This window comes from Copadichromis virginalis, linkage group LG7 (assembly GCF_057382275.1).
Source record: "Copadichromis virginalis isolate Kocher_CV1m ecotype Utaka linkage group LG7, C_Virginalis_male_GT1.1, whole genome shotgun sequence".
NCBI classification, from domain to species: Eukaryota; Metazoa; Chordata; class Actinopteri; order Cichliformes; family Cichlidae; genus Copadichromis; species Copadichromis virginalis.
In genome coordinates this window covers 35816733-35839121 of record NC_140624.1, presented here as the reverse complement: position 1 = coordinate 35839121, position 22389 = coordinate 35816733, and the positions used below count along the sequence as shown (strand labels likewise).

The 22389-nt window shown below is 41.4% G+C and overlaps 1 protein-coding gene across 3 annotated transcripts in view; it reads right to left on the bottom strand.

Annotated features, from left to right (window-relative positions):
- whrna (whirlin a) overlaps positions 1–22389 on the bottom strand; it is a 232799-nt gene that overhangs the window by 112691 nt on the left and 97719 nt on the right. For all 3 annotated transcript variants that reach the window (XR_014921375.1, XM_085463204.1, XM_085463205.1), the window contains exon 2: positions 5027–5245. Coding sequence is in view for 2 of the 3 variants with exons in the window: in XM_085463204.1 (XP_085319330.1) it covers positions 5027–5245 (219 nt within the window). In the remaining variant the exon portion in view is untranslated. The remainder of the gene's footprint in view (positions 1–5026; positions 5246–22389) is intronic.

The window sequence follows — 22389 nt, the reverse complement described above, 5'->3', positions numbered from 1 at the left end:
TATTTTGGACAGACAAATGCAATTATGTGTGCAAGTTATACTATTTTACTGTATTGAGTGGAATTTGTAGGTACTGTATAAAAAGTTAAACTGTACCACTTCTCACTGATAACGCCATGCCAGCCATTCATTTGTTAAGTTTACTACTGGGCTGAGATCAGTTGACTGACCAGGCCACTGAAGAAGATCCCATTTATGGGGCGATGGTGGCTCAAGAGTTGGGAGTTCGCCTTGTAATCAGAAGGTTGCCGGTTCGAGCCCCGGCTCGGACAGTCTCAGTCGTTGGGTCCTTGGGCAAGACACTTCACCCGTTGCCTACTGGTGGTGGTCAGAGGGCCCGGTGGCGCCAGTGTCCGGCAGCCTCGCCTCTGTCAGTGCGCCCCAGGGTGGCTGTGGTTACAATGTAGCTTGCCATCACCAGTGTGTGAATGTGTGTGTGAATGGGTGAATGACTGGATGTGTAAAGCGCTTTGGGGTCCTTAGGGACTAGTAAAGCGCTATACAAATACAGGCCATTTACCATTTATTTGGCTTGAGAAAGTCTTGAGTTACATTTGCAGAATTTTCTTCTTCAGTATCCACTTGCACTGCGAAGCATCATCTGATCATTTTGCAGCATGTGACTGAGTCTGAGCAGAGGTTATAGCCCTGCACGCTTTAGAATCCTGCTACTGCTATCATAAATCAGAGAGCGCCACTCTTCCCCCAAAGGGAAGGGCAATACTAAAACTCTGACACTCTCTCCATGCCCATGCTCCATTTTTTTCATGGTCAACTTTGATCTTGGGTACTAACAATGAACGTCAAGGTCAAATGCTTAGCTCAAGTAAGCTACTCATGTCCCCCAAGGCCTACAATTTTGTTGTGAAGTTCGAAGACGACTCATAAAAAGTTGTGGGTAAAATATGAAGTTTTTACTGATTTTCACATTTGATGTGACGATGTGAGTTTCACTGAAATGAAATCACATGGAGTTATTGGTATCTAACACAACACAAAATTTTGAAAAATTGTATTTTGAAAACTGTGGATACTAGATAAACAAACAGACAAACAAACAGACAGAACCGATTACATAATGTCTCCATTTGGGGGAAGAATTAACACTAAAGTCACCAGTTCCACTGCAGCCATAAATGCACATAACAGTGTCTCCACTACATTTGACAGATGTTGTAGATTGCTTCAGATCATGAACTGTTCCCCTCGCTTTACTTTTCTCTCCTCATCAAGTACAAGTTAATTTTGGTTTCATCTGTAAAAATATTAATATATTTGTTTTTGGTTGTTGTTGTTTTTCACAGAACTGTGCCAGCTGTGATGTGTTTTTGGTCTAATCTGGCCTTTCTGCTTCTGACTATAACCACTGTTTTGCATCTTGTTGTGAACTCTCTGTATATACATTCATGCTCTTGGTGTTGCCTTGGCTAGATGTTGTGAAGGATTCTTGACCAGGGAAAGAGCTGATGATCACAGAATTCTTTCCATGGTTAAAAGAAAAATCTGTATTCATCAATTTTCTGTGATGTTACTGAGCTGGCTGGTGTTAAACTTTTCCATTTTTAATGTATTTTAAAAATATTTTAAGTGCCAGGTTGCCTAAAGTTTTGCTAATTCTTTATAAGTTTATTTTACTTTTTCAAAATTTTACATTGAGTAACATTCTGAAATTTTTCCACAATTTGTAGACAGGTATTAGCAGATTCATGCACATTTGTCCATGTTTACTTCTGAGAAACTCTTAAATGCTCTTTTTATATCAAATTATGTTATTGACCTGTTGCCAATTAACCTAGTTACAAAATGTTCCTCCAGCTGTTTGTGTTTAATTCAATAACTTTTTAAGCCCTCTTTTGTTCCCATTTCAACTTTTTTTTACGATGTATTGCTGTCATCATATTCAAATTGACCAGATATTCATCCATCCATTTGCTTTCACTTATCCTTCTTCAGGGTCGTGGGGTGGGAGGGTGGGGGTGGAGCCTATCGCAGCCGTCTTAGGGCAAGAGGAATACCGCATGTGCAAGTGCCTAATGTAACAAGTGACAAGTGATAAGTGGCATCATATGGCAGGCAGAAAATACCAAAATCAGACAAACCCGCAGCCAACAACACAAAGTAATTCATTAATTTATTGCTGCATGGTTTGAATTATTTACTACCAAGAAGTTATGATCCTAAGCTAAACCTGAGCCTTAGCTGGCCAAACAGTGATTGATTTCTGAAGCATCAATATGAGTGTCTGCGGCACCCAAAGCCAGAGGCGTTTTGAAAACCAAGTTAGATTGGAGGCTTGCTACATTTTAATATAGCTAATAAAAAGTTGTACTACAGTAGAATGACAATAAAATTCCACCTTCCCGAAGAAGTAGCTGAGAGAGCATTGGATGTTTTAAGAAATTTGCCAATAAAAAGCAAAGCCATACATGTACTGTCCGGATGCTACAAAGCAACTTTCAGTAGTTGTGGTATTGATACAAAGCACCTGATTGGACTTGGATGCCGTTCACTTACAAATTCATACATTTCAAATTAATGAATGATTAGTAGGTTTCAGATTATCCAAAAGGGGAACAGTTCTGTCATTATCAGAACAGCTGTGGATCAAAGGAACTCTCATGGTCTCACCCACAGACTAGAGAGCTGAATGAAGCAATTCCAAAAGAAAATAAACTTAATTGAGACATATTTTCTAACATATTTCTAATTCCATCCTATGCATGACTCAAAATTAATAATATCAGAAATAGAAACTAGAATTTCAATGAACTGCCAAACTCTATTTAGTACTGGATTAATATTTGCTCATCTGCAATGCAGAGCTGAAGTCTGCATTAATAGAGCTGAAGCAGTTAAGATTAATATGTAGCTCTTAGGTGCTAAAAAATTGAAAGTTCTAGTGCAATAAATCTTTTAAACAGCTCTGATAGCTCCTTTCCTGCAGGTCATGAGGTGATGAGAGCGTAAGGTTTTACGGCACTCGAGGTCCAATTATTTTTATCGTTTAAGTTTTTAATTTTAGCATCCAGTGTTATACACTTCTTTTACTGTGCCTAAAGTTAGCCGGCTCACACAACCAAACTTAAAACCAACTCCCATTAAAATTCAGCATCTGAAACATATCTTTTCAAATTTATTCAAACTGTTTTTAACTGTCTCATTTTAAGAAGATTAGAAATTACAAGATAGGACTAATATTTATCCAGTGGCTGTATTTGTCCAGTCAGGTGATGAAATGCTTAAAGTTCAACCTCATGATTATTGTTCTCTAAGGTCAGTTAATTGAACTCTATGAATATGTAGGATGAATGGAGGATGAAGCCTTTTCTAGCTGTCACTGGATTAGAGCTGGGGTGAACTGGTCGCCACCCCATCAGGCTAACACAGTGCAATAGACAACCTTTTCTCCTCACATTCTCACAAACAGCCAATTTAGAATTTCACCAGTTAACCGAACAGGTATGACTTGGAGAAGAAGCTGGAGTTCCCTGTGAGAAAATATGCAGTCACAAGAACATGCATTATAACACCACACAAAAAGGCCTCTGCACGAACATTTTCTGCAATTCTGGGATGTGATCAAATAGTCAGTTTTGCTTAGGAAGGTTCCTAAATACAAATAGTGGACAAGCAGTGCAGGTCGTGTAAATGTTAATTACCAGTGAGTCTTCATTTCATGCTACAATGTCCTGATATGTTCTGGACCTGAACAAACTGTTAAACCCACAGGTTAACTATAGCAATTATGCCGCAGTAATGCAATCTGTCTGTTATGAAGATCAGAGTGAGCTTAAGGTTTACTATAATTCAGCTTGCATTAGTTATGTGCTGAGTGTTGCTGCATTGCCAGCCTTTAGGATTATAATTAATTATTTTGCTTTAGTCACAGAGGCTGAGAGGAGCAATAAAGGTAGGAGTTACCCTGCATCATGTCTGTAGTGGGAAGAGTGAGGGGACAGGATAAATGACAAACATTTCACTTCACTTTACACATTCCCTTTCTAAACATTCTAGTCTTGATAATAACGTCACCAGTTCATCTGAGTTTATAAAGCCTGCGTCAAGCAACACAACAAGAATAAAGTATCTAAAATGGGCTAGGGGACATTGTCATTTCCACACTGCAGACAAATGTCAAAAATACCTACTGTCACTTTATTAAACGGTGTACTCTAAGTGTATGAATCGTCTTGCTGTTTTTTGTTGAGGTCAAGCGAAAGTGACAGGGACTTCAGAGAAAAACATCAAAAACATCAAGTTGTGCCTCAAATGACTCAAGTAAGAGTTAAATAGAGTGGGCATCAGAGTCCAAACAAAGCAGTGCTGCATGGGGACTCGTTGATCTGTATCAGTACAGTGAAAAACCTTCCCTAAAGTGAATACTCCCATCTCAGTCTTAAACCTTGTTCACAGCGTGACGTCTTTTCCAGAGGCAAATTTTTAGTCTGTGCCACTGGAGGAAGTCGAATAGGATTTTTATTTTGTGAAATCTATGAGACGTTTGATGATTTATGTATCAAATGCTTTTAGACTTTGTTACTTACTTTAGCATCACAAAATTTAGCCTTAGCATACACCATTAATCTTTTGGGGGTGCATTCTTCTGCCCCTTAAAACATACTGGTCAATATAGAGCGTCTCTCTAGAAGTTCTGTGGATGTCTGTGTGCAAGACAGGTGCAGAACACTGACAGGTTATCAGTTAACTGTCCATTTCATTTAAAGTTTCTCATTGGGAGTTATGTTGGTGAACTGCTTGTCAAAGCAAACGATTCTTGCTGTTGTTTCCGCGTACTGTCCAAAACCTAATAAAAAGATATAGTAAATGACAGTTGGCTTCTTTCTGACCAATGCTGAAACTAAAAATGTTTTGGAGGCTTCTTTGCTCCAATCAGTGCACATAGTGTAGTGTAATAGTAAACATAGCAAATACAGGCTGTTAAAAGTACAGGAAGGAACTAATTTTATGTTTTTTTAAAAGGCATTTTTGGTCCTCTAGTTTAATGGTTTGCATGTAAGGTCTCTACCTTCTTCTCATCCCCTTCCTGCAGTAGCTGCATGTTGCTTCGGCGCTGACTGTCAGTTCTTCTCAGAGTGGCGCTGCGATGCTCAGGCAGGTCAGGAGGAGGAGACACGCTTCGGCCCTGAGGGTCAACCCAGGTATAAACGTGGTTGGTGACATAGCCGCCTGGAATGCGACCGACTGAACGCACTGAGAGGCAAAGCTTTTTACTTCCCTTGAGCACCTGAGGAGAAGAAAAGAGAGCGGAGGAGAATGAATTGAGGCCAAATAAAAATTAAAAATAAAAATTTGCTTTTCAGTATGTGCTTGAGTTGAAGGAGCAAAGTATACTCGCATATCTACACTGGAGTCAATTTAATTTGATTTGACAAAGCCAAAACATACTCCCACACATAAACATCCATGGTTATAAAATCAGTGTGAGGGCTTAGAAGAAGATATTGAAGTGAGAGACAACACACACAAAAAAAATCAAGCTGAAACGAATGTTTGGTCGAAAATTAAAGATTGCAGAGAGAAATGGCCAATATTTGGAAGGCTTTTCTAATATCCAAAAACCCCAAATGACCAAACAGCACCACCACCCACCCACACAAACAACAACACTTCTAACACATTTCTACAGAAAATTGCTGTTGGCTGTGCCTCATTGCCTTCTGATAGCTTGCCATATGTGCAATCCCTCTGCAGATCGATGTATTCCCATGTGCCTCGTGGTCTGGAGGAATCAAGCTGAATAGGGTTGAATCTCTTAATGATCAAAAAAATCCTTGTGTACCACCAACACAAAAGGACTCTCGACTTTCATTTCATACTAACGAAACACACACTGTTGATTTTTAAAACAGATACTGCAACAATCTCAAGATTTGTGAAATACTGGCTCACTATAGAGCTAGAGTCCAAGACTGTCACAACAAAGACCACACCACAGCGTGGTAAAAGACTTCCCAAAGTTCCTCTTTGTCAGGAATCCAATTTAATTTGTTACACAGTGTCCCTCCATTCTCTTCTTTAGTGAGCTACAATTAAGCTACCCCTCCCATCAATCTTTGTTCATTTGTCTTCTTGCTACAGTTCTCGCAAGGAACTACTAAATGCTTCTGTTGAAATGCCTATTAACATATGCTCAGAGCAACAACTAAAATCATTACTTGTCAGAGTGCTGTGGATTGCAGCGGAGGCCCATCTCTTTGAGCACAACAACCCGACTGAATCAATTTCACAATTTTGATTTGTGCCGAGAGATAATAACTTCAATTCTGAGGCAACAAACCCCTGTCAGCAGTGAAGATGCCTGATTGTATTGCCATGCCTTTGAGCACTCTCTCCCTCTTTCACCTCCTGCTCCCTTTCTGGGCGGCATCGATGCAGAACTGTAGATAAACATACATAGCAGATAAGTTGAGTAACACATGAGCAAAGAAGGAAGAAATGTGTGCATATAATATCCAAGAAAAACCACAAACTGCATGAAGTAGAAAGGGAAAACTGCATGTCTTCGTGATTAACTGCGCCAATTATGACTGTGGTAACGTCAAAAACAATCTCCTTGTTTTGAGCAATGCGTATTGTCACCAGAACATGAAATGTGTTGCATCCGTCTGAGCCAGAAGACATCACCAGAGGGTCCTGGGAATCAAAACATAATCATGATGGAAGGCTGATACTGAAAAAAGCAAATAAACTTCATTCATTGTTTAGTCAGCATTGGCATTCCCATTGCTGGGTCCATTAATAGTCTAACAGCACAAAACTAGTAAATTAATTTTTATTACCTACAAGCATGGTGAAATAAGTAAGAGTCACTATATATTACTCTAGAACTGGGACACAGCTATAATTACAACTATAGTTATTATAGAGGAGGACAGAAATTTGTATTGCATGGTGATTAAATCACTGCAGAACCTTTAAAAATCAATTCAGGCTTTGAATGTGCTGCACCATCTATAATCTAAAGCGGTTAATTATAGTTGCAAAAAATGTTTTTGAGATGAAGAGTTCTGCACTGATTGCTCATAAAATGTGGTCTGACTTTCATCTAAGTCACGATTACAAACAAACCCCCACTGCTGCTGTTCCACCTCTGACACCTCAGACACTTCACACCCTGCTCACTCCTCCCCACCCCCAACAACAGCATCCAATACACACTCAACACAAGGCTCCAGCCTGTCTCTCTCAACCACCCAGGTTAGGAGGGAACTGAGGAGGATTAATGGCAAGAAGGCAGCGGGCCCAGATGGCATCAGCTCGAGGGTCGTCAGGTCCTGCGCGGACCAACTGTGTGGGGTGATGGAGCACCTCTTCAACCTGAGCCTGAGGTTGGGAAGAGTCCCACAGCTCTGGAAAACCTCCTGTGTTGTACCAGTGCCAAAGACTTCACGCCCCAAGGACCTCAACCGCTACAGGCCGGTGGCTCTGACATCCCACCTGATGAAGACCCTGGAGCGGTTGGTCCTGGCTCAGCTTCGGCGCCTAACAAGCTCATCACTGGACCCACTTCAGTTTGCCTACCAGCCTGGCATTGGAGCGGATGATGCCGTCATTCACCTCCTACATCATTCCCTCGCTCACCTGGAGACCGCTGGAAGCACTGTGAGAATCATGTTCTTTGATTTCTCCAGTGCCTTCAACACTATTCTTCCCTCGGTTCTGAAGGACAAGCTGGAGAACTCTGGAGTGGACCATCACCTCACTACCTGGATTTTGGACTACCTCACCGACCGACCACAGTATGTGAGGACTCAGGGCTGTGTGTCGGACAGGGTCGTCTGCAGTACGGGGGCCCCACAGGGAACGGTTCTGGCTCCGTTCCTCTTCACCATCTACACTGCAGACTTCTCCCACAATTCCACCCAGTGCTTCCTGCAGAAGTTCTCTGATGACTCTGCAATAGTCGGCCTCATCACTGATGGGGACGACAAGGAGTACAGAGGACTGACTCAAGACTTTGTGGACTGGTGCCAGCTGAACTACCTCCAGATCAACGCCAGTAAAACCAAGGAGCTGGTGGTAGACTTCCGCAGGCACAAGCATTCTCCACTGCAACCACTGAACATCCAGGGTATGGACATTGAGGCTGTGGACAGCTACAGGTACCTTGGTGTTCATCTGAACAACAGACTGGACTGGACTCATAACTCAGACGCCCTCTACAGGAAAGGGCAGAGCAGGTTGTACCTGCTGCGGAGACTCAGGTCGTTTGGGGTGGAGGGCCCACTCCTGAAGACCTTCTATGACTCTGTGGTGGCTTCTGCTATCTTTTATGGTGTGGTCTGCTGGGGCGGCAGCATCTCTGCTGGGGACAGGAAGAGACTGAACAGGGTGATCCGAAGGGCCAGCTCTGTTCTAGGATGCCCTCTGGACCCAGTGGAGGTGGTGAGTGACAGGAGAACGGCGGCTAAGCTGTCATCCCTGTTGGACAACATCTCCCACCCCATGCAGCAGACTGTGACAGCACTGAGCAGCTCCTTCAGTGGGAGACTGCGGCACCCACGGTGTGGGACGGAGAGATTTCGCAGGTCTTTCCTCCCCACTGCTGTCAGACTCCACAACAAAGACTTTAACTGAACAAACACACACATCCACACATGTGCAATAACACTAAGTGCAATAATCTTTTCTGGCATCGTTGTATTTTTACTCAGTTGTATATAGCATTTGTATTCTATTTTTATCTTATTGTATATTTTTATTCTATTTTATTCTACTGTATATAGTATTTTATTTTATTCTATTCTGTACAGCTGTGTACTGTATTTATTCTTATTGTATTCTAATTTTTGCGTCATAACTTTTGCACTGTCCACTTCCTGCTGTGACAAAACAAATTTCCCACGTGTGGGACTAATAAAGGTTATCTTATCTTATCTTATCTTAAACAACCTTTGACTAACATTACAACACGACAACAGCTGTACTTTTCAGGTCGTCATTAACACGTTGAATAATCGCACACAGAGATAGTTGAAGTGTGTGAAACTGTGATAATCAGTCAAATAAAGTTGGAGTCAGATGTTTCACTTAAGAAGATGGGACTGCAAGTATTAGATGTGCAGACAAAGTCTTGTTATTGACAGTTGGTTGATGAATGTGACCTTACAAACAGCTTTACATAGATGCATTGTGCTGGAAAATGATAGTATAACATTTCTTAAGATCTGGCTATTTAGTACTTTGCAATAACACAAATGGAAATTCGGCACACTCTCTTAGGATTGGGCATCTTCCAAGGATTGCACCAAGAGCAGAATGTGCAATCCTGAAATAGGAAAAAATGCACATGAAGGTAACAAGAAAATTAGAGATACAGTTAAAGTTCTGGCAACAATACAAAAGCCTATGTAGCCTTAGTACTGTGTGCCCACACCAAAACCTTATGCATACTGAAATATTACAGCCACACTAGGGCAAATAGCAGTTAGATACTGGCATGATCAAAATTATTGTGACTGTATGCAATGAACTTGCGATCTTGTTGTTTTGAAATGGTTGCTTTAAAGATGCGAACCATATCTCCAACCACTCGCAGTCAGCTGCAGTCTTTAAATCGACTTTAGCCCATTAAGACAGTGATAAAAATAGAAATGTCTGCTATCAGTTTGAGTCGATTAAACACCATCCGTTTGTAATATTATGGCAATTAACTGTGAGAAATCAGTGAAAATTGGGAGTCTGCTGCAATCCATTGCAGTTCTATTACCATCTAAGCACACACATGTTAAAAAGCAATTCACATTAACTACTCAGATTTAAAGTTTACCTCAAACCTTGTAGATTAGAAATAGAAATTCCTCCACAAACAAAGAAATACTTGCTTCAGGATGGCAACTTAACTGCAAAGTGACGCTCAGTAGCCTTGCTTGTTGTTAGGAACATAACCAGAAAGTTGGCAACAAGTTGAAACAAGATGCATAGACGGACTCAGACTAATTGCAATGTATCTGCAATCTTGGCAATTATAAATTAAACAGCAGGTATTGCACACTTCACATCTGATCAAGGCAGTTGATCATCACGACTACTTGTAATAGCAAAATTACCACCAACTGATGCTACTTTTCGTAGTTGTAAGGAGTCTGCTATCCTATTATATACTTTAGTGTGAATGAGCCATAAAGCATGGTGGTGGTATGAATACAGTTTAGGGCTTTTTTGCATTGGTTTGCTGCGTCAGTCTCATATGTAAGCAGCTATGAAACATCTGGCCCCCTGTAGATTCTCCTTTAGCACCAACAACCTACAAGATACAAAAATCAAGTGTTTACTTATCTATCCAGCCTGTAAGTGATGATTAAACTGCTTGTTGTTTGTTAATTTAGTCAGATTTTGTTTTACAATAGCTGACTTAGATGAAGATCCTGATTCCAAAGGCTTTAAAAACTTTTTGCTCTAACTGTGACACACTTTTGTGGCTTTTTTTGCAGTGATTGCTTGGTCCAGGGGTAGACTGGTTTCCTTTTCCAACCAGCATGCACACAGCCTCTCTTTGATTTATAGCTCCACGCAGGCGCTATCATTGTGTGTGCTGGTCTGAGAATCTTGACTGCATTTAGAGGAAATAGAGGGGGAAGGCAAATGAGCAGTGTTTAGACGCAATGAGAAGAGGGAGAGCAGGGCGTTAGGGTAACATGACACACAAGGAGAAAACGGGAAGATGGAGGGTAATGGAGGTAGCGGTGGGAGGGCAGCAGGTTTAACAGGGTCTCTCGTCCTGTGAATAAGAAGCAGCAGTAATCAACAAAGCAGCTGGGGTACACTGGTCCTAATGCCTCATCCCTGGATGAAAGTGCTGATAGTGACACCGGGCTGATGAAGCTCACCACTGCTTCCGAAGCAGAACAAAAAACATTAGGACAATAATGGAATATATAGTAGGGGATAATCAAAACGGCAACGGCAGGTGAACCGCTTTCATACAATGCCATACTCTCACGGGAGTCCAGGCAATCCATTTCATACGCAGAAGCTTACTGCACAAAGCCCGGCTGCAGAGACCAACCACTTCCATCTCTTAGAAATGCACGGTTCTATACTGCAGGAGGTTTGTGGCAGGAAAATTACTGACTAAGAAATTACTTAGGAAGTCTGAGGAGTCAAACTATAAAGCCTGGTTATATCGTGGCTATTAAATGGTCCCTATGGTATTGTAAATAATTTTCAACTGGGATAGCTAAAGCTTCAAAAACACACTAAACACAAATCCTTTGATTATGTTCTATGCCTCTTATATGCCATAACTACAAGTTATGTAAATACTAGTTCCTCAATTAGATTTATAACGGTAAAATCTTTAAATACATTTAAATAAAAAATGATCGTTATGAGGTTGGAGCAACATCACCTTTACCTCTGCCCATTTGTGGTGCAGCAGCAGTTTTACAATATAGACCCACGCAGTGTTAAACCACACAATAAACGTGGGTGTAGTGAAGACTGGATATACTTCGGTTCCACAACTATTAGTTAAGACTTAAGAGTTATATTATCTGAACTTTATAATAATTGCTATAAGCCTTTATTAAAGCTCTGTTACAATATTTGGATGGGATTAAATCATTAGCAGCATTAGCTATATTCTAGACAGTTTCTCATGAGGTGCAAAATTATAGAGACAGAGAGAAAAAGAGTGAGAGTAATGTGTGCAAGCTGACAAGGAGACTAATATGAGCTAATGATATCTGACAGCAAGAAGAAGAAACGTTATTCATTTAAATGGGCCTGTTTTGTTAGAAAAGAAGTTAGGAGGACAAAATAGGTTAATATCTATAGACTTATGTACCATCTATCCTCTGACCCAGTGGCTGCTGAAGTAGGCCCAGCTTGGCCACGACCCTGAATTAGGTAAACAGTTATACATGTGATGTCACCTGCTGGTCAAATAGGGTTTTGTTTTTCTTTTGTTTTTTTTTAGCATTTTGGCAGTTGCCTTGATTTTTGTGTGTTTTTGTTAAATAAATGTCAAAAGTGCATCTGACATTTTCCACATGTCACTTGCTAACAAAAGGTACGGTAGCTATGTCGTGCATCTTAAAGCATGCCTGTCACTAACTCTATCCCTGCAAACACAGAGGTCAGCACTTGGTACCCATTAAAAAGAATGCAGACCCAGAAGTACTTTTATATACAGTCTATGGTTCAGATAAGGCGAAGTAATATAATCCTTTAGTCTTCTGTTACATTTATTTATTTTTTTGTGCTGGCTGATGATTTGGCTCTAAGAGATTAAGCCAGTCAAAGCTCATTTTACCAAGTGACTTCACATGCTTGAGAAATTATCATGACTGTGTGACCCCCGTACACAGTCACGCACAGAGACACAAAACAAGCGGCTAACGCACAGATGTTCAAGTTCAACAAAGCACAGGTAAAACGTCTTTCATCACTTTATTTACTGCTGTCACAAAACATTTGTCAGCAATAGGAGATTTTTTTTGTTTATCTTTACAAACGTTACACAAAGGTTTGTTCACTCACTTCCACACTACTACTATTAGCACAAATTATATTTAAGTACTTCATACACAGTGCTCCTGGGGACATGTCTGGGGACAAACATCTTTTTCCCATTTCGTCATTGTGCTGGTCGATTTATTAATGTTTTATGTAAAAAAAAAAAAAAAAAAAATCCTTGAAAAGCGCTATATAAATCCAATCCATTATTATTATAAAAGTTCCAAGTTATTGACTGAAAGAATGTTTTATTTTTATTTCAGCTTTTTGTAGCTGAAATAACCAAGACTGGATGACTGGAGAGATGTGAAATCCAATGTTCAGTGCCGGTCAAAAATAAGATTCTCAGTACAGATACTGGGGGATGCTGTTTGCTTTCCACTACCTGATGCAAGGTGTTTTGCCCAAACTGGGATTTTCTGGCTCTATTAACAATGTACAAAAGAAGTAAGTAAGTGCCAGGAGCACAAAATGAAAAGACAACAAACAACAAGGAGTGTAATTCTGCACCCACATTATCTTAGAAAGGCCTAGGAGATTAAAATGACTGATTACTCTTTGCTGGCACTGCTACATTGTGTGTTCATAATGTGTGTATGTGTTCAATTACAGCAGGCCTGGGGAACTCCAGAGAACAAGCGAGCTGCAACAAAAATGGTAAAAATGGCCTGTATTTATATAGCGCTTTACTAGTCCCTAAGGACCCCAAAGCGCTTTACACATCCAGTCATCCACCCATTCACACATACATTCACACACTGGTGATGGCAAGCTACATTGTAGCCACAGCCACCCTGGGGCGCACTGACAGAGGCGAGGCTGCCGGACACTGGCGCCACCGGGCCCTCTGACCACCACCAGTAGGCAACGGGTGAAGTGTCTTGCCCAAGGACACAACGACCAAGACTGTCCAAGCCGGGGCTCGAACCAGCAACCTTCCGATTACAAGGCGAACTCCCAACTCTTGAGCCACGATCGCCCCGTCCCAAAAGTAGAATGTGCGTTTGTTTGATGGCTTGTTGGAAATCCGAGTGCGCCTGGGAGGAAAGCGGATCTGTCAGCGGTGTCAATGGATCATAGCTGTGCAGCGTTGGCACAATTTTCAAAGTTCGATCTATCAGCTGCATGCGTTTGTGCCTTTAGGAGAAAGGCGAAGCGTGTGAGTGTTGATGAAGTGCGTTACCCCGACGCTGAGCGGAAACAGAACGAACGCAGGAATCACACGAGCTCGTTTCCACATCAGTTGAGCTTGCATGTGTCACTCTGACAGGTAGGCCCACAAGGTGTCAGCTTCACAGCACTGGGTGCAGTCAGTATGCATTATGACAACAATATGTTTTTATGGTGGTGAGCTACAGTCAAATGGACAGTGAAGATTCAATACCCCATCCCTTGTCCAATAAAAATGGACGACTATGTACTAAAATAACATTTCGCTGCTTAGATATTGTATCAGTCACACCTTGAATGGTAAATAGTAAATGTACTTACATTTATACAGCACTTTTTAAAGTCTTAATGACTACTCAGAACCACACATTTACATGCGCAAACACAGTCACACTGTGCTTTTATTGTATGCATACATCTTTATCTGTCACACAAACATGCACTCACACACCAGTGTATGCCTCACACCACCCATGTCCCAACTAGTGAACGTGGACCAAACCACTGTGAAGGAGTAGGATTGTCTCAATACTGAAAACTGCAAGCTTGATATTATACACAGAAAGATATTTGATAATGTTTGACATTTTTGATACCACATGGGCCAAGAATCACAAAAATTAAGAGGTAATATTATTATTATTTATATATCAATATTAGAACAATACAACCTACCAAAAGATTATCTTAGGTAGTGTAAAAAAAAAAAAAAAGTAAATAAATAACAGCAATATTTTTAGGTTATTTGAGGTAATGCTGTGCTTTAACTGAATTGAAACCATATTACATTGCTGATCCAATAGAGTTGTCTCAGCTTCAATCTGGGGCTTTCAGGGAGGCACAACACTTTGTAGACACCGTGTAACGTTTTATTATTAGCATTGCCTCTAGCTGCTATCTTAATGATAACTTAACAGATGGCTACTGTGGCTATCGGATAATGATGCTTTTGGCTGCTCCTTCGAGTCTTGTTTAAACTTTCTGCATCCACAAGTCCACCAGGGTAGGCTTGGGTCTGAGTGACATGAATTTAATTAACAAACGAGCAGCGGACAGCCATGTGCCCACCTGCTTTTTTGTAAGCACGTGGATTCGTCCGCTGAGATTTAACATTGCAATGCACCAACTGTGTGCTCCAGGCAGTGGACTTCAAATAAGTCTAACAGGAATGCCTACTTGACCATACTGTCTCCAGCTGTCCCTGGTCTAGAGATTTATGTCACTGGGACCTAGAGGAATAAATGAATAATAAATAAATAAATAAATAATAAAGCTACTTTTGGCAATTCAGTTGCCACAAGGGGTGGCACTGCACACTTGATTTGGCAGAGTTTTACACCAAATGTAAAATTCTGATAAAACCTCACAAGGGATTTGTGTTTCTGGCTGGAACTCAACCAGCAGTCTTTCCTTTGCTAAGCAAAAATGTTAACCACTACAACATTGGAGACATTTGACACAGAAAGTATAATCCTGGTTTAATCAACTTTATTTCCCAAGGGATTTCCAGAGCAGATGGAGCTTCATGTTTGGTTTAGCTAAGATTTTACATTGGATTCTCTTCCTGAAGCACCATTCTCAATTCTGTGACTCCCTGAAGCTCAGTTTGTGTCCTTTAGATAGTTGCTAATAGCTAAAGGGAAAATGTTAACATGTGCATCAGCCAGGTTAACTTTTATGATAACTGTTTAATACTTCAGTGTTGGTGAAATGGGGGCTATACTGACCTCTCAAAAGTCCTCATAAAGACTTTTCAGTGTTGTGACATCAACTACTTCTGTAATATACAGCCATTTACTGTAAAATAACTCATCTGAATTATATGTGGCAGACTGTATAATGTTTTTGTCACAGGACTTACAGCCTTTACAGATATGCAGTGGGATAGCAAAACTGTTAGCTAAAAAGTACAGCTCATTTTTTCACCAATTTCTTTTTGAAAAATAGCTCTGAAAATGGATCAAATCTAACAACAAATTAAGTTGGTAATAAATTGAACTGAAGCATGATCCAATAAATCCAAAGTAGAAACAGAATCCCTGTTTATCTAAAGATTGAGGATCTGAATAATCCAATATTTGGCTAGTTCCAGTCTTAGTATCTCACTGTCAAAAGGCCTTTAGTGAGACCTTTGGGTCATCTTTTATTAAACTGATGATCTTTCTTGCCATTTTAGTGATTTTAAAATGTGAGCGTAGTGGTGTGCTATGTGTATAAGCCGACACATGCACATTTGTTAGACATAGGGAAGCAGTTTAGGCTCCAAATGAAGTAAACACTTCAAGGATTAATGAGTAATTGACAGGGCTGCAAACACAGAGACTTAATGGAGCCAAGTCATCACTCACAGGGATTTGCCAGAGGAAAACATCCACAATGCATCTCTGCTACCCAAGCCATCTTCGTTAATCCTTCTATTCCCTAATCCATCTTGAACTGTGTTTTGTTTTCCCATTTTAATTTGAATAAATAGCTTCAGCTACCTGCATATGTACACACGTATGCGCACTTATCTCTGCAAGTTGCATACAAAATACAAAAACAGTCTGACACCAAGTATGCCGAAAAAAGACTCGGGAAGCAATCAGTAGTAACACTGTATCTGCTGACGATTTTCTCTGTGTTTCATTTAATCTTTTCTGCTGCTGAGCCCATCCTTTCATCACAATTCACAAGGATGTGAATTATTGTGCCTAGAACTCTACTCTGTGATTGATATCTCTACTTTAAGTTAAAAGTAGAAAAAGATTGATGCTAGCTTTATGCAAATGACAGGATGGATAAAAAAAAAATTTCTCAGTGTGGCAACAAAGAAAAATCTAATGTTAAAGACTGTTAACCAATTCATCTTATGCAAAGGGCAATCAAAAAGTTCTTCAACTTCAACCAAAAAAGAAAAACAAGAGTCCAAACCAAATTTAAATGTGTCTGCCATATCTGCTTGTGTTACTCAGTACTGCTTTCAGTCTGTTATGACCACTTGATTGTAAGTGTTTCAGTTTCACGATACATCTCAAACCTTCACAGAGAGCAAACCTGTTTAGGATCATCACTGGTGGCAAAAGCTGGGATTGCCTATGAGTAAGCGATGAAATGGCAGTCTTCACTGTGCAAGCCCAAAATCTGCATATCAGCTGAGGAGTGCAGCCAGAAGCATGATCATCAGAATTTTCTTGCATATCCACTGGTTGTACACCATGAATCTGAGCCCCAGGATCAGGCTGCCAATGAGAGTTCCACATCGCTCATCCCTTCGTCACTGATGGTGTGGGGATGAACAAAAAGTATTTTACCAGCATAATATAATCTGCAGTATGATCATTGCTTTAACAATGTAATAGATAGCTTTAAGATGGCCTTAAGATGTTTATGATGATGCTAACTTTGTATTTCAGGTGCAGTTATAACCATTTTATACATATTGCATATCTGTGCTTATTTGAGTTGATGTTCAGGTTCTTTAAAGGTTTTAAGCCTCACTGACGTGACTGTTCAGGTGATACATGCTGAGGGAAAACTAGAACATAGAAGGAATTGCAATACATGCTTACAAAACACTTATATCAGTTTATTTTATTATCTTTTATATGTTCATATTCTTGTATTAAGGTTTTAGTAGAGGTTCTTGGTTAAAACATTTATTTAGTAGAAGACATACACATAGTCTCAGTGAGCTTCTGGTCTGGTAAAAGGTCAGAAGTGCAACAGGTGAATTGAGAAAGAGCATTTGAGGACGAGACACAGACAGTAGGTGAAGAGGTGACACAAAGAGCATGTGAGGTCAACACACACACACACACACACACTTTAAATTAGATTTATTTAGAGGAGAGGTTAGTTATGTTTGGCTGTAACTGCAAAATTGTCTTGGTAAAAGAGGAACCGTTTCTTGGTGTCTCGGCAAGAAAGAGGAACAAGACAAGAACTGAAAGGTAGACAGGAAGGGCTAGCCATGAAAATAGAAGATGATTTTCTAGGTGAAAAGTCATGATGATGTTGATCTGATCTATGTATAAAATGTATCTGTGACGCATGAAGGGGCGTCAGTAAACAAACCCTGATGTTATAAAATAATTGTTTGTGCTTTAGTAAGTTGAAGATCAATTGCTGTGTTCAGTGATCTTCCCACATGTGAATTAAAATCTTCGTTTGACTTCACCCGGCCGGACCAGTGTGGTTATTTTTCGATCACCTCTTGTACCCTTTCTCAATTCTTGAATCTTAACATTTGGGGGCTTCGTCCGGTGGTTGAGTAAGGGAAAAAAGTGGAGGTGTGAGCGGTGGTCCGAGGTGGTCAGACGGGCAGACTTGGCCAGTGGTCAAAAGTGAGTGGACGCACGCCGGCGCATCATATTTAAAAAAGGTAAGACACTACCTGTTGAATTATTTCCAAAGTGTGTCAAATTGGGCTGTGAAAATTAAAAGTCTACTCACTGAAATTACTGGTGCATGTCTGTTTTGATTTTGATAAGAATCTGAGGATTTAAAGCAGTTGGACTGCTGGTAATGATTGAATGCGGTTGGACCGTTTAGTAGGTTAGGGAATTTGGTTATTTTTTGGTTATAAGGTTGGACCTGCTTCAGTCTTACACTTGGTTGGGTGTTTTACTGTTGTTCCAAAGTATTATAAATTACTCAAGAACGCCAGTTGGACTGGTAGGAAGCGCAGAGCCCGGAGGTTACGCTCCCTCCTTGTCGTGGACGCGCGACATTGACCTCTCGGCGAAGAGGGTTAGTTCAGTGTGGTTTAGCTGTGGGGTACAGGGCATCCCGGAATTAAGCTAGGAGATAGAGTCTCCTTACCGTTTGGAACGGTATCTGCGCTTTTTTGGGCAGCAAAGGTTGGACCTTGGGTGTTGGACACTTTTAAATTGAGTTAGGGAGTTTAGAGATGAGGCCAGAAACTGTTGGACAGATACTGGTTAATTGATCGTAAAAAACTCAGGGAGTTTATCGGTTAAACTGTTATGTTAAATTTGTCGAAATTCGATAGGTGTTAAAAGGTTTAAAATCTGTGCAGTTGTAAATATAAGACGTCTCTGTAATAAAAAAGATTTCTGTGGGTCGAGTCAGCAATGCACTGACTGCCTGCTGCTATTCTTAGATGAAGAGTGTGTGTGCATGCAAATGAGGCAGCTGATGCAGAGCGCATGAGAGGACTATGCTTTCGGTTTTGTGTGTCATTCAGCTCTATAACTATTGTTTGCAAATGTGGATAAATGTCTGCGATTAAAATGCTGGCTTAGTAAATAATAACATTGTAAATATATGAATGGTGACAACGTTTCAAAATAGAATATAAGAATTGTTTGTGTTTAAAACCAACGTTTAGGTAAAGAAGATTTAAGGTGGATTTGAAGGCATAAACAAAAAATAAAAGGGTTACAGTCTGCAAGTGTTGTTAATTCATGAGCTGACTGGATGCAGAGTAAGTGGAGTGGTCATCCTGGGAGGATTGAATGATGCTCTAACTCTGTGGTCAAGTCAGACATAGGCTTTAAGCAACCATGAGCCACTAATAAGCGTGACAAATTAATGAGTATGTGTAAATTGAACTTGTTAAATAGTTTTGATAGGAGTAACTCAATGAGCACGCAATAAAGTGGACTTTTTAGGGGCAGTTTATCACTGACACCATAAAAAGCAACTTAATTAGTAGTTCAATAACAAATTGTAAAGATAACCTTTGTTATTTGATAAGAGAGAGAAAATTCAGGTTACATATAGTGAATAAATAAGGAAATGTTAATCTCTGCGTCATTCCACACTGAAATTTCAATTGTAGGGGATCATTTGGAGGTGAATTGTGTAGGACACGGGGAGACAGAAGAATCTCCCCATGAGTTTTCAGTGTGCATAGAAATTGAGGAGGCTGAACTGGAAGCCTGCCTGGGTCGTTGTTTTTGTTTATTTGAGGGTCTGCTGGAAGTTTGTGAAAACGACCACCTTGATATGTGGGAGCCTTCTCGGGCAGCGATTTTTTTGTTAAACCTGTGGCAGGCTGTGCAACATGGAGAAAGCTTTGACATAATGTCATAAAGGTGATTTCTTGGTTCTAGACTTATTAGTACGGGACAAGTTGAGGGACCCTTGAGGGTGTGTTGCTGTAAAGTATATAAGGGACGCGCAGCGCCGTTAATGGGTTTAAAATAAATGAAAAAACACTAATCCGAGGAACTATTGGAGAGGTAAGTATATGGAGGTGAGCGCGTTGCGCATAAGGGTTGCTGGTGTCATATATTAACACTTTGAGGGCGAATAATTTTGATTGAGTGTCAACGCTTGAGAACGCGAGGACAGCGTTTAAAGTGCTGGGTTAAACTTTGTGTGTCACCGAGCAGGGGAAGAGGAGCCAGTGGTTGCGAGAACAGCGAGACGAAGACTGAAACCGAAAGTTAAGCGTGTCTGGGTGACCTAGACCTAGAAGGTGGAGTCGACCAACGCCGTTGGAAGAGGTAAGTCTGTGTTTCAGAGAATGGCTGACAGCTCGGGTGCGACACCTAGTGGGAAAAGGGGATGCAAACCTCTGAAGGATCAGCTTGAACAGCTTAAGAAAGCTATTCGTTTGGCTTCACCTGGAGCATTAAAAGCAGCAGAGAAAGAGTGCCAAGCGATGGAGGTTGAGGTAAGCAAACTTATTACATCTCAACAGAAAGGGCTGGGTGATAAAATAGCTCTGAGCCTGGTGTTAAAAACTGAGGGAGAGAGATGTGAACAGAAATTGAAACAATTTGAAGAGGAGTCCAAGGGACATTCAGTGAACAGGAAAGCCAGAGGAGAAATTAAGGACCTAAAAGAAACTCATGACAGGTGCTGTAAGTGGCTGTTCCTGTGGAGGGCAGCCTCTTCCTGGATGACAGAAGAGGATGACACAGGAAAATCAGGAGACATGGTGAGTATAATGGAGTCTTTGAAACATTTGAAGGAGGAAAATAAGAAGCTAAAGGACCAAGTGAAGGACTTGACTCCGAAGGTAGAAGAGGCTAACAGGTATTACACACCGAAACTATATCCTTGGGCCGAATTGGCACGTTGTGCACCACCACCACCATATGTCATGCCTGTAATGACCCTTGGAGGGGGACAAGTTCGTGGTCCTGATGGACAGACTGGAGTTGTCCTTGGCGGAATAGCAGATGTTGAATATACTACTACTCCCCTGAATATCCCTGAAGAAGGGATAAGGGCAGTGGAATGTCAGTCCCAAGATATGGGAGGGAGAATGATAGCCTCAGCTGCAGATGAAGGCTCGACCTCGCCTCCCAGTTTGGTGGATAGTGGAAACATCATACGGGCCGAAGTGTCTACAGTGGAACAGCCAAAGCAGGACGGGGAGGCCAAAAGGACCCCTAGAATGAAGGACAAAATACCACAAGGAGTGATAACCAAGGGAGAACATTGGGAAGGAGAAGTGTATGGACAAATGCATGAGCCCCCACATGCGTTAATAGAGGCATTAACGGTATTGGAGGTTATAAAGCAGAGAGTAATGCAGGGAGGGCCAGAAGAGGAGAATGAAGACCGTGCGACGTCATCAGAAGAAGAGGACGATGAGGAGGACGAAGATGGAGGACCTGAGCCCCAACCAAGTACAAGCCTAATTTTGAGGAAAAGAAGTGTGAAGAGAGACCAAGCACAGAGACAGCCCATATTTAGGAGCTCAAAGGGAAAAGGAAAGTCGAGGAAGAGTAGAAAAGTGAGTTTTGAACAAGGAGCTCCTGACCCTGGTTTAAATCTGCCTCTAATAGCAGGTCCAAAGAACGAACCAGTTTATCGCGCCTATAAGGTGAGAGATTTGGAAGCATTGGTTAAACAACTTCCACCAATAACTGAGGGAGGAGCTAGCTGGTTGAGAAGGCTGGGCGCGCTGACCGAAGGAGAAGAATTAGCGCTGGGCGATTTTCGCGCTTTGGCCGGACGTTGTATGCTGGGTGGTGGGTTAGCAGATGTAGAGCAGATAGCTCAAACAACCAGATATGCAAATGACCTACAATACCATGAGGTGCAGAATGACTTAGCAGATGCAGTCCGGGAGAAGTACCCAACTCCTAACTCTGGAGCCATTCCAAAAATTATTTGGGATCCTAAAAACACACCCAGAGAGTTTTTAGCTAAAGCAAAGGAACAATGGTTGTTAGAAACAGGAATACATCCGGGGAAGGAGGGTGAAAGTAGAGCGTGGTTTCGTTCGGCAGTGCTGGCAGGGCTGCCCAACCAGGTTGCAGTTGACTTGGAAAAGAACCCAGATTTTGCCGTTGCAGACTCGGTGCAGTGGGAGAGACATGTGACCCACAGACTTCAGCAGGAACAGGATTTGGCAAACAAACAAAAGAAAGAGTTGGAGGAGGCACAGGCGCAGCTGGTAAAGATACAGCTGACGGAGGCGAGAAACAAGGCAGGTGACAGAAAGAAAGAGGATAAAGAGAGCGCAAGGAAAATAATGGTGGCAAGGTCTCAGCCCGATCCTGTGCCTGACTGGCCAGATCAGGATCCGGGTCTCTACCCTGATGACCGTTGGCCCGTCAATGCACCAAGGCAGCGTCAACCAGTAGGGAATTGGGGGACCGGTGGACCGCAGAGAGGGCGTGGTGGATCCGTGAGGGGAGGACAAAGGGCTCGGAATCCGGGGAATCCTGGCAGGGTGTCTTGGACTGCGTGTCTGAGATGTGGAGCAGAAGGACACTGGGCCCGAGATTGCCCTGAACCGCCGCAGAACTATCAGGGGCGAGGCTATCAATC